At 41.1% G+C, this 12,879-nt stretch overlaps 1 protein-coding gene across 2 annotated transcripts in view; it reads right to left on the minus strand.

Annotated features, from left to right (window-relative positions):
- Stac (SH3 and cysteine rich domain) overlaps window positions 1–12,879 on the minus strand; it is a 147,174-nt gene that overhangs the window by 79,455 nt on the left and 54,840 nt on the right. The window contains exon 2 of one of the 2 annotated variants that reach the window (XM_047531460.1): window positions 11,674–11,917. In XM_047531460.1, the coding sequence (XP_047387416.1) occupies window positions 11,674–11,917 (244 nt within the window). Of the gene's footprint in view, window positions 1–11,673; window positions 11,951–12,879 lie in introns of both variants that reach the window. The other variant, XM_047531459.1, reaches the window with a different exon arrangement.

A 12,879-nucleotide genomic window follows, 5' to 3' on the forward strand; every position in this document is an offset into this window, starting at 1 on the left:
GTTTTAATCATGGGCATTATAAATGGGGTAAAGATGGTGATTGGACCTTAGAGTGCAATGGGTCAGGTACAGGTGAACATGGATGGGAACTCTCTGAACAACATTCTTTTTTGGGTTTTGTTACTGGGGACTGAACTCAGAGGCACTTGACCACTGAGTCACACCCTCAGTCCTATTTTGTATTTTATTTAGAGTCAGGGTCTCACTGAGTTGCTTAGCACCTCGCTTTTGCTGAGGCTGGCTTTGAACTTGTGATCTTCCTGCCTCAGTCTCCCAAGCTGCTAGGATTACAGGCATGCGCCACCCTGCCCGGCTGAACAATGTTCTTTATGTGTCAATAGAAACACATTTCTCAAGTCTTGAATGTGTGCATGCACACTCACGTGGTGTGTATACGCATGCACATGTAAAAATGTATGCCCTCATGAACTTGCTTGCTGTCCTGTTGTTGGGGTAGGGCATGCAGGCAGTGATAGTCTTCTGCATCTTTTTTCCATGGAAGCTTAACATGTGATGGAAAGATCTCCGATTTGCTTTGGTGCTTGGGTAAGCAGGCAGTGTTTGACAAGCTATGGAGGAGAAAACACTTGAATAGGATTTATCCTTGCTTCCCCCATCCTCTGTTCTGGATAGTTGGTTTACACCGTGGGTACCTCCATGTGCACATGTATACACATGCACACACCTCACCCATACTACTTCACGATGTTCCAAGACCCTGTGCACACACAGGGCTGTTCTATTTTAGAACACTGACCCAGACGTGTCATTTCATGATATCCTATCTACTGTGGTTGCACGACCCAGGGGAACTTTCTAAAGTAGGTCAGTGGAGCGTTCCCTGTTATGACAGCTGAATGATGGGACAGGGTACATGTTTTCTGGCAGGTCTCTGTCTCCCCACAGGTAGGTGATGACCTGTTTCTATGGATCATTAGCCTCCAAACCTGGAATAGTCATGGGTCAAGGGCAATCAGCCTTCCCACATTTGTCTGTCATGGTTTCATCGGAACCTTAAGCAGGCAGCAGGAAATCGGTAATATTGTAATAGAGTCCACTTTATGCTTTGTGTATAAATCTTGCTGCTTGACTGCAAGCAGCTTATTTTAAAAACTGACATTCTTTTCTTTCCTTCTTTCCCTTTTCTCTCCCTCTCTAACACTCGAGGAAAACATAATATTTTTTTTTTCCTATTCCAGGCTAAGCTATTGGGTCATTTAAAGCAAAAGTAGTACCACTGTCCACAAGAATAAAGAAACTCCAAAGCTGGGGAAATGGAGCAACACGTCTCTCAAGGATATTTGATATAATAATTAATATTCCCTAATGATAATATCTGGATTCTAGCCCTTGTATTCGTCTTTAAAAGCCCTGTATTACCACTGCAGGGAGAGTCGCAGCCTCTGGGACAGGATTCCCTTTATTTCTTTGCAAGCAAAGCAATAAAATTTATTTTTCCTTTTTTTTTTTTCAAAATCTTATCCTCGTTATTGGCAGTGGAGACGAGGATCCCGCTTTTGATGTCAATATCACAAGCAGAAAAAAGGTTGGGCTCTCAAAGTGCATTCATACCTGTGTCCCTGCCCCACCTAAACTCCATCTTGACTGATTTCTCCTCCTTTCCTACTGCCCTGTGAAATGTTTTATTCTTCCAGCATAGAAGAGGAAGAAAATATACGCAATGCAGTGGATCTCAAAAGAACATGTATTCAGAATATCTAAGCTATAACATTGCTGAAGAGCATCTCGTAGCGAAACACAGGAAATGACAGAATTTAACACCACCGATCAGACATTCTCCCCTCTTGGGTGTGTTATTTATGCACTGAAAACACCATTTTATATGTCATTTATTTCCTCTTAGGTATGATCTTAAAAGTCTCCTAAAATACAAATTTCTTTTTTGGGGTGGGAAAAACACTTCTTTCCTGAAAGATCATCTCTATGCTGCGATTCAAGAAGTGCTGCAAAGTACTTGCAAACATCATGATCTGTAATTTAAGAGAGACAGTTTCTTTCCTTTGACTGATTTTCTTTTCTATAATTTTCCCTTGACTCTGACCATTCAAAACTCCCGTCAATTACTTGTAAAATAAACAGTTTATAGGAAGGAAAGTCCACATTTTTAAACTACAGTGATAATAGTATTTGGCAATATTCATTTTCTGTAGAGCTGCATATATATTAAGACTCTCCTCTCATCTTTTGATCCCTCTTTTTTGCAAGGTACTAGGGATTGACCCAGGGGTGCTGGGCTACTGAACCACATCCCCACACCCCATATCCCTTTCTTATTTTTAATTTTGAGAAAAAAATCTAAGTTGCCAATATTGTTGGCCTCAAACTTGGGATTCTCCTGCCTCAGCCTCCCAAATTGGTGGGATTCGAAGTGTGCGCCACGGCACACATTCTTTCTTATTTTTTAAAAAAATTTTTTGGTACAAGGGATTGAACCCCAGGGTGCTTAACCACTGAACCAAATCCCCAGCTCTTTTTATTTTTTATTTTGAGACAGGGTTTTGCTAATTTTTGTAGGGCCTTGCTATATTGATGAGGCTGGCTTTGAACTTGCAATCCTCTTGCCTCAGCCTCCCAAGTTGCTGGGATTACTGCATCTGGCCAGACTGTTCTTATTCTTAATGGTCATGAGATGTTTAAGGTCATGGTCAAGGACAGTTTCTTTGCCTTTCTAATATCAGCATGTATGCATATTAAGAAAAAAGGAAAACATGTACAAGTATTACCAATATTACTGAGATGAGCTAGATTCTAAAGGTTCTTTTGGTTTCTTGACTTCCCCAAATTGGGGTTCAGATATCCTCCCATCAGGGACGTGGCAGCAGGATATCCCAGTCTAATGGGGATGTGGGGAAGGCCTTGGAAGGACAAAGAGAGAATTATAAGGCCTGTTGAACACACCATGTCTGCTGCCTGTCCAGAGTCTGTCATGGCTGCAGGTCTGCAGCTTGTAGTGAAAAGGGGCTCCTTTGCATTCAGGTTTCTAGATAACTTCTGTTCCTTTTTCCTTTGCTACCTCTCAGTCCCTTTCCTTGAATTTATGAGAATATTAGACTGTGTGTCCCCAAATGTCAGCAAAGGGCCCCACACATAGTTAATGCTCAGTGAATCTTTGTTGGAAATACAGTTATTGAGGTTATCTGCAGTCCTACTCCTTAATTCTGAATACTTTATGTATAATAAAGACAATCATAGTCATAATTTTGACAACCATATTTCTCATTGGTTGAACAATGAATTTATGCATTCATTTGATCACTTTGCAAATTCATTGTGGACAGCTATTATTATAGGATAGGTGACAGGCCAGCACTAGCGAAGCTCCAGAGAATGCAACAAGCCGTGACCTGCACACTCTGAAATTTAATGTGTCACGTTTGCCATCAACTGATTCTGTGTGACTGCATTGGGCAACTTATCTCCTCTACTCTTTCCAACAATGCTATAAGCAAGGAATACTTTAAAGGGCTATACTATATATATATATATATATTTTTTTTTTTAAAGAATATGGATTTTAATAGGGGTGATATGTGGATAAGGCAAAAATTGTGTACATGATACTCAAATGACTTAGTTTAGATTTGAATAACAAGCTCCAAGGGTTTCACAAGAAAAATAGGTAGTGTTTCTGTAAAGAACCCATATGATAACATGGAAGATCAAAATCAGGAAGAAACCAGACTGGCAGTTATTTATTTCTGTGAACTGTGGCCTGGCCCCCAAGCCAAGCTCTTCTGGAGATTTGAGGGTGAGGCCATTGCTAGACCAGAACCCAGAGAGCCTGGAGCTTTGCTAGGGACTCAGGTGACCCCCCAGCATCAGTATTGAGAATCTGAGACATTCTCTAATGGAGAGAAACAGTTGGAAGTACACCAAAGTAAAGTTGCTATTGCCTTCTACTTTTCCTGTGCTATTTAAAATTCTCCATTGCATTAGAGAAATTACAGAGCTATCTCTTTCCGAAGTTAAAGAAAAAAAAAAAAAAAACAAAGAGGAGATTCAGGGGTACAAATGAGGAATTCTAGAACAACGAAAGAGAAAAAAAAAACAAATGTCAGAACTCAAGGGCTATACTATATTAAACAAAAACACAATTATAGACAACATCTGGTTTTGATTGACAATAAAATACAAGTGAATCAGTTATGCCAATAAAAGAGTCAAACGTGGAAATTAAAAACAATCTGGAAAATTGTTTGGGGAATAAAGGGAAACAAAAAATTAAATTTTCCCAATCGAAATCTTTATGAGAGGCAGAGAAGGATGGAACTGACATTGAAGGAGATTTCATTACTAAAAAAAAGCAGTTCTAAAATCTTTGGACTTTATAGACAAATATAAAAGGAGAGACTGTGCTACTAGCTTTGGGGAAAGCCAAGTGGGCAAGGCCAGAGCTGAGGGGCAGCAAGGAAAAGCCACCAGAAGTCCGAGTTGGACCCTGCTCACCAACATGCCCTGCTGCAAGAGGTTCATTAGCTGAGCAAGTGGGATCCTTGGCAATTCACTCCCTTATTCATTTGGTAGCCATATTCTTTTCCTGGACAATGTTACTGAAAATGTTCTCTGAACCACTGAGAAACAAAAACAAGAGCTTAGCCATAAGGAAGTTATGCAGTAATAGAATTGACAGTTAATACTGCAACAGGTTAAAACTTGAAATGTCCGAGTAGATGCATGCAGAGATCTTGTTATAAAAGCATGTGTACCTTAAGATTTATTCTCAGAGGTGTGAATTGTAAAACACTGCAATAACTACAAAAATCTGGAATGAAAAGAGTGCCATACTTGATTTTCAAAACCATGAAGTGAAAAGACTATTGTTAGATGAGAGTTGGGATTAAAAGTTTGGTAAGTTTATCTAGGATAATAGAGAAATCAAACCTCTTTTATTTATTTGATTAATTAACTTTATTTATGCTGGGTATTGAACCCAGTGCTTTACACATGCTAGGTAAGCACTCTACCACTGTGTTACATTCCCAGTTTGTTTTTTTATTTTAATTTGTATATTTTTATTTTTCCATACTGGAGATGGAACCCAGGGGTGCTTCACCACTGAGTCACATCCCAGCCCTTTTTTCATTTATTTTTTTATTTTGAGACAGGATCTCACTAAGTTGTTTAAGTCCTCACTAAATTGCTAGGCTGGCTTTGAACTTGTGATCCTGCTGCCCCAGTCTCCCAAGATGCTGGGATTACAGGTGTGTGTCACCACACCTGGATTTGATTTTTATTTTTCAGTAACTTGAGTAGTGTAGAAGAAAGAGTTTTTTGAAAACCTCATATGTAATTATAAGTAGTAGAATGTATGCATTTCCCAAAACATGAGAGGTTATTAAAAGGAAAGAACACAAACCACACATGTACACACACACACACACACAATGGAAGGAAGAAGGAAACACAAAATAGAAAGCATATGGTAGACAGGCAGAAAGAAAGCCAAACATTTCACTCATAATAATGCAAATTCATAATCCTCTTCTGTGTAAGAGTAAAATATTCAGGTTGGGCAAAAATGAAATCTAAAATCCAATTACGTTTATTTTCAGAAGCAGTTAGATTACATGACAAAATTGAAAAGTAAATGTAGATGAGGGCATATCAAGTAAATATTTTAAAAAGTGGAAATATTATATGGTGATATTCATGACAAAAGCTTTAAATAGGATAGGATGACATTTTATTTGGGTAAGGATATAATCAACAATGAAGACATCCTTCTTATGACCTTTGTGTACTATGTAACTTTGTTTTAAACTATATAACACAAAGGAGAAATGAAGAAAACCTGACAGATGAGGAAACTGGGCCCCTGTGTCAAGCTACTTTTTGGGTAGATTGCAGTCTTGATATATCCAGGAGTGAATTTCGGTGCATTTAGTGATTTTTCTTTTTAATTATCAAATGCATTTTAAAAAAATTATTATTTTGATTCATTGTACACAAATGGTGGTTTTTTTCCATATTCTTCCATTAAAAATTGCTTTTATTTCTGTTGTTGGTATTTGAAGTTGGACTGTTTTATTCTGTTCATTTGCTACTGTATTTAAAACGCTCACTATATGCCTGGTGTGTGCTGTGCAGTCACTTGGGAACAGGCGCACAAATCTGAGCTCATCATGTCTGCAGAGAGCTTACCAAAGTCCGAGTTTTAGAGAAAAGATGTGAAAATTCTGAGAAAATTAGAGATTGCCTTGGAACTGGAGAAAGCATTGGGTTTGGAGAGATCTAGGATTTGCTAGATGGAGAGACAGAACCAGAAGGACAGGCTTTGCAGAAGTTTCAGAAGAAAGAATAAAATGCCCAGCCACTGTCAAGGACCCAGAAATAGCCTTTAAGGCTTTCCAAGGAGAGTCCCACCTCCTCTTCTGGCAACAGCATGAGGATTTTTACATTTTCAAAATGATGACATGCCCATGTGACCCTATGGTGCAATTCTAGTCCCCAACAGGGGTTGCTTCCACTTTTGTGTGAAGTTGCCTCCTTCCTGGAAGTCTACTAACATTGCTTTCCGCTCAATCTTTGTTGGAAGGAATGAAGTTTATTCTTTTTGATTTAAGTGATTTTCAATGACAGCCTTCTTAAGATACACAGTACTTGGCAGTGGGGATAAAATTTCTGAAAAAATAATAGCAGACGCAGCTTTAAAAGCATCCGGTGCTCTTTTAGTGGAAAGGTGCTGGACACAAGCCATACATTTGATAATCTCTATGAGAACATTGGACCTGATATCATGAGCCTTAATAACTCTTTAATGAATTTGCCTTTGCAAGCATTAGAAAAATCCCTCGGAATTATGTACATTAAAGAGATACAGGCCAAACAGCATTCAATAGCAGCCCATTGGAATTAGGGAAATGTAGATGTTAGGAGGGAGAATTCCTTAGGTATAATCCATTAAATTACTGCCTCTGTTCTCCACTGATAATACGTGGGTTGCTTTCAGGATGGCAAGACTTAAAAATGCTCGTGTGTGCTATGAATATCCAAAGGGAGTACAGTATATAGAAGTTTTTGAACACATATTTTATTCTCTCCCTAGATCCACGAGCCTTCTTCTGGAGTTACATTGAGCAGCTTTTCCTTTAGTGTCTGAACTCTGCCTTACGGTACCATTACTGTGCACCTAGGACCCCAAGTGAGTTTAAACTCTCTTCCAGATGAGATCTCTTCAGCTCTTTGAACACAGTGATCATGCTCTCCCAAGACATTTCCAGACCAAACAGTCCCATCTCCTGCAAACATTCCTTATCTGGCAAGGTCACCAAATTCTTACTGTGACTGTTCCAGTTTTACTTACTTTTACTGAAAATTCTGTTCCCAGAATCAACATGATTCTCTGAAGGAGGCCCAAATGAGCAAAGAACAGAAAGGGTCTATTTGCCTCTGTTGAACAGGGCACTGCATTGGGTTTTTAATCTTCAAGGAGAAAATCAACCATTAAGTATAGAAAGCAGAGCTTAATAATCCCCTGGGACAAACCAATGGGCTCTGAGCACTGCAATTTAATATGAAAGCATATTATAGCCTAAAGGGGAGTTTCTGTTTGAAATATTTAAAAAAAGTTTTAGAGTGCACTTGTGCTTTATTTACAACCTATATAGCCCCTAAAACAGTTGTCCAGTTAAATGACCTCAGAGATTTCATTCCATTCTGAGAATACATCAGATTTGAAATTTGCTTTTCAATCTCGTCCTCGATCTCTGGTTTGGCCTCTCTCACCAAGAGACAACTTCATTGGTGAGCAAACACTGCCTTTTCTTTTTAGTTCTATATCTTTGTGTTATATGTGTATATAAATATTTTGTTCCACTCAAGTTTTGGTTAGTGGCTATAGCAATGGGGTGTGGTCAGAATAGGTCAGGAAACAATTCAACTAATGTTCAAGCAAAAGGACAGCAGAAAGATCCAGGACTCAGTGTAAGGTAGTATTTCTCATGCTATGTGACTCATTTTAATGGTAATACAGTGTTATAGGCACATCAGTGCCAAGGTCCCTCTGCATTTTAAACTCGCTGCCTTTGTACTGCATCTTGAAGCATTAAAATATGTCCATAGATGTACTGGGTACTGCTGGTGCCTTGTTCAGATCTCATTTACTGTGCTGTGCCTTGAGGGTTGGCTGCTAATGACTTACAGATGTCGCCCCCCTCCCCTCAACCAGGAGAATCGTCCTCAGCCAAATGGGATCCTCCTTACTGAGATGCCACATCCCTATTCCTTCCCGGGACAGTCATGGTCAGTGACTGGGTGGCCACAGTCATGTACAAGGCTGGCCCCTTGCCTCAAGGTGGGTGTGCTTAGTTGGATTAGCCTATAGTGGACTCCAGCTAAGGCCAAATCACTGCCTAAAGCCTTCTCATGTCCCTCTTGCTTCTTTGACTCTCCCGAGGGTATTCTATGTAATAAATCATCTTCATAAGAATCTCTGACTCAGGTCCTGCTTCTGGAGATTCCTACATAAGATAATGCTATTATTAATTTTCCAAGTTATGGAAAAGTTATGAAGGTGAATGCTACTTTGTACAGAAACTGTATAAGAAAAGTTGAAATTTTAAGCAATGAAATCCAACCATTTTGCTAAGTATCTGTTTAGAAAATCCCAGTTCATGTAATATATTGTGTCTTCTAAATGGACTCCAACTAAAAAACATGTAATTTAAAAATAGTTTCAGAAACAAGGTATCTGGTCATAAACAAAAAAAGGGAGACTTTTGGAAAAAACTTAATTGATGGAGTAGACACATGCCTGGAGTTAGTCTTGTTAATATCACATGATGACATGTTGAAGTCTTTGAAATTTCAGTGAGATGCAGATTACCACAGAGATTCAATGCTCCCCTAAATTGAGCCACTGCAGACAGTTAATTTAATATAAAGATATAATACTATTAGTGGAATACACTTAGGTGATACACAGTAGAGATGAGTACTCCTACCTTTCATATGCATCCTCTAAGCTGGAGGATCAAAAGAATGGAAATTCTTGGTGAAGGAAAAATGTTCATCTAGCCAAGTACTAGAGTCAGCTTCAAATTCTCCTAGTCTAAGACCTGAACCCTCCTGACAAAGGCAGGCATGTTCCTCCTGTCTCAAAGGCTGGGACATTCAACCCTGGGGCTGACAGGTATACCTGACTGCCTATTTCTCTACATCTCCATGATGATAGAATTGGCTATCTTTGCCTTGCCTAGGTGATCCATTTTTCTAGAAAGAGTTAGCCAAAAGAATTGATCATAAAGTTAGCAAGGTCCTGGAGGCAAGATGAGATTAGCCAGAGGGCATGCCCAGTAGTTGTTTAGCCCAAAGGGTCTGGGAAACAGGTAAACAGGGGAGGAGAAGTTTCAGCTATCAAGTGGAAGGGCAAGGGTAAAGTTAGCAATACAGAGCTAAGGAACTTAGAAACAGATGGGCAATGAATGAGCCTGGGGTCCTGTTCTGATTTTATTGGTCAGTGGTCTTGCGGTAATTGTGTGACCTTTCTAGCTTTAAGGCATAGGCATCAGCCAGGCACAAATGGGGAGTCTTGCAAAACCAACTGTGTGTGTCCACTCCATCTAAGAAATCCCAGATGGGGAGGATATCAGTTTCATTTTCCAAGGCAGTATCCATCAGCTGGAAAGTGAATAAATCAGATTCGATTTTTCTTATCCACTATTATACAACCTTTAGATCTGAGTTGAAGGGGAAAACAGCTTTACTATCTTTTCTGAAATGTCATTCTTAAAGGCTAACAGCATCTCATCTTTCCCTAAAATCAAGAATATGAGGATGGCCTCATCTGGGGAGGCAGGAGGCTAGATTTGAGGGGTAAAGAAAGAGGAAGAGGACAGATCAATGGTGCTCCAATATCAGTGAATTTAAAATACTACTCATTGTTTCAGGAAGTTACGACATTGGTCATCTCTACTTTTCCTCCTCTCACTTTTTCTCCTGTTTTCTTTCCTCCTTTCTGTGCTACCTCACATTACCTCTCTAAATCCCTTCCTTCATTCCTAGAAGAAGCCTACTATTGGTTTCCTTTATTTAATCTTTGAAAAGAGCATTATGACTTGTTGACTATTTCTTCTTTCATTTTAAGTTAAAAAGGCAGCTGCAATATAAGTGTAATTCTGATAAAAGAAAAAGCATAATGCAATTCTCTTTAGCACAGGGCTTTGTTTTTTAATATTTAGAAGAGTGTCTTTCAAATTTTTTGTTGTTCTTAAGGTGCGCCTAGAGTTCCCTGTAGGCTAATGACTGTGACATTCCTCAGAGGTGAACTCATTCCCATTACTCGTTTTTTAAAAACACACGTTCATTTGTCTTTTCACACTCATCACAATGAGATTTTAAAATAGATACTCATCATCACTTATTTAAGGGTTATGAATAGCACTGCCTGAAAAGGCTTGGTGGAAATTTGTGTGGAAATTCAAAGTGAGGCCTCAGATCCAGAAGTTAGGCTGGATGGCCCAAGTATTCTGAGCATGGGGCATGCTGAGACCACCTGCACCCCCATGCTGACCGACACACTCCAGCCACCAGTTCTAGATGGCGACGTGAAGTGGGAGCCCAAGAGCTCCAAGACTTGGCAGAATTTACCAAACAAAAAAGGATCTGTAATCCAGAGACGGCCTAAGCGGTCATTTAGATTACTGACCCTGCATTCATGTCCTTCTCCAGGTGGCTTACAGTCCCTGCTTCTAGAGGGAGAGTAGACATCTCCATCCCTTGACTCTGGCTTGCTCCTGTAACTTACTTTGATCTAAAGTAATGCCAGCAGAAGCTGGGGTGTACCACCTTCAACCCAAGGCCTGAAGAAGCTTTGAGCTCTTCCACCTGTTCTTGCCAGAAGAACATGGAGCAGCTGTGCCACTGGTTTAAGGACTAGAGAAGATGCGATAAATGAGCAGAGTCTGGATCAGCCAAACCCCAGCTGTGCTGAAGACGCCCAAGTGAGAATAAATGCTGCCTCTATTTTAAGTGCTGGCGTTTGAGGGTAGTTATTGAGAAACACCGTGGTGGGAATCCTTGACTGATAAAAGCACTCTTTCTAAACATGGCTTGTTTGAAGGAAGAACATGAGTAATATTACTAGAAAGTAAAAATGTCAGTAGATAATCCTTTTCTGAAAATGAGGACTGGCCTCATTTTCACACATTATCACACAGATAACAGGGCATAACATTGCTCCCTATTTGGAAAATCCCACTCCTTAACTGGGCCTTGGCAAAGGGTGGCGGGCATTGCAGAATTCTGTGTTCCTTGTCATACTGGAAGTCATGGATATGTCTAATTTCAGTGATGGCAGACACTGGCCTCTTTGGGAAACACATTCCAAGGTCTCACTTATTGCCTGTATGCAACGACAGGCTGATATAGATGGACAAAGACTCACTGGGGGATCACTCTAAAGGGCTTTAGGGCTCCTGGGAGGACCAACTGAAGTTGGGTGAAAACCATATCACAACCCAACTTTTCCCCCTGCCCAGCCCTGCTTCCCTTACCTCTCCACAAATACTGTTCTCCAAACCGCGCCTCAACAATCCTGCATGTATATTTCTGAGGCTCAGAGTCCATCTTTGGGTACCTGGACCCATGGTAGCCCCTTTCTCTCAGCTTTCCAGGGGGTGCTGAATCTGGAGGAAGGGGCGGGGAAGGCCTTACCCACGATCATGTGGTTGCAGACGTCACAGAAAGTGGGCTTCTTGAAAATGTGTTCCTGAAAGGCATGGGCCTTGCCGCTGCCTGGGTGCAGGCCCGCCCTGGTGGGCGTGGACGTGAGGCTTCCGGGAGCCGGCAGAGGGCTGGAGCTGGGGCTGACCTCAGCCTGCATGTCCGCTTGCAGCTTCGCATCGCTGTTGGTTCGCTGGAAGAAGTTGTCAGCACTTTTGCTCCGTAAACTCTTGGTCTTGAAAGAAAGTGATCGTTTTAGTTTCTGGAGCTGCAATGCAATGACAGAACAGTCTCTCTTACGATCTATCATGCAGACTCATGCTGGGGGTGGTGAGGTCAGCTCCATGCACTGTACGGTTCCCACTGACACCCGCAGCCCCGAGGGAGCGCCTCTATGTCCGTGTGTGGGCGAGGATGATGTCAGTGCCCAGTTAGGATGGAATTCAGCAGCACCCTCTTCCCTTGTGCCCAAGCCAAGATAGCAGGAAAAGGTGCTGTTGAGCCTCTGCTCTTCTCTCCCTGCCTCCTTCAAGTTCCACCAATGTGGAACGGCTCACCAAATGGGGCTTTTGTCACCCTTTGCTTTTTTTATTCTTTCACAGTTAGGAATTGAACCCAGGGCCTCGTGATTGCTAGGCATGGGCTCTACCACTAAGCTGTGCCCCTACTGGCAACACCATTTGCCTTTAGAATGTGAATAATTGGAAATGATGTATGAATTCACAGGCTCAAAAGCTGTGCATGCAATGCTGGCTTCTCTCTCCTATGATCATTTAGCAGCTGCCTGTCTCCGCACACAGCCAAGCAGGAGGGGCCACTGTCCGACTCAACATCAGTCTGGCTAAATTATGCACAGAACACAAACCAGAAACTCTCAAGTTCACTTGGATCTGCAGCACGTGGCTAAGGAGTCTCTGTGTGTGTGTCTGTGTATGTGCACACATTTGTCTGACATAGTGTTCTGATTACACATTTGGCTTTTGTTGTCCTTGCTATGGCACTGTCCCTGGTTTTTGCCCATGACAAACTAGACCATTTCCCCTTTGCCTTTGGGATTTATGAAGAGGCACCAACATGAATTTAGAAAAGTTGTGGCTTCTGTCTTTCTTTCTGGGTTTAGGTGGAGGCTGCTGTTCTAACCCAGCCCTCGCACTCTGTCCTAATTCAGTCTTCTCATCCACACTGGAGGAATCTTTT

This window comes from Sciurus carolinensis, chromosome 17 (genome assembly GCF_902686445.1).
Source record: "Sciurus carolinensis chromosome 17, mSciCar1.2, whole genome shotgun sequence".
Taxonomy (NCBI): domain Eukaryota; kingdom Metazoa; phylum Chordata; class Mammalia; order Rodentia; family Sciuridae; genus Sciurus; species Sciurus carolinensis.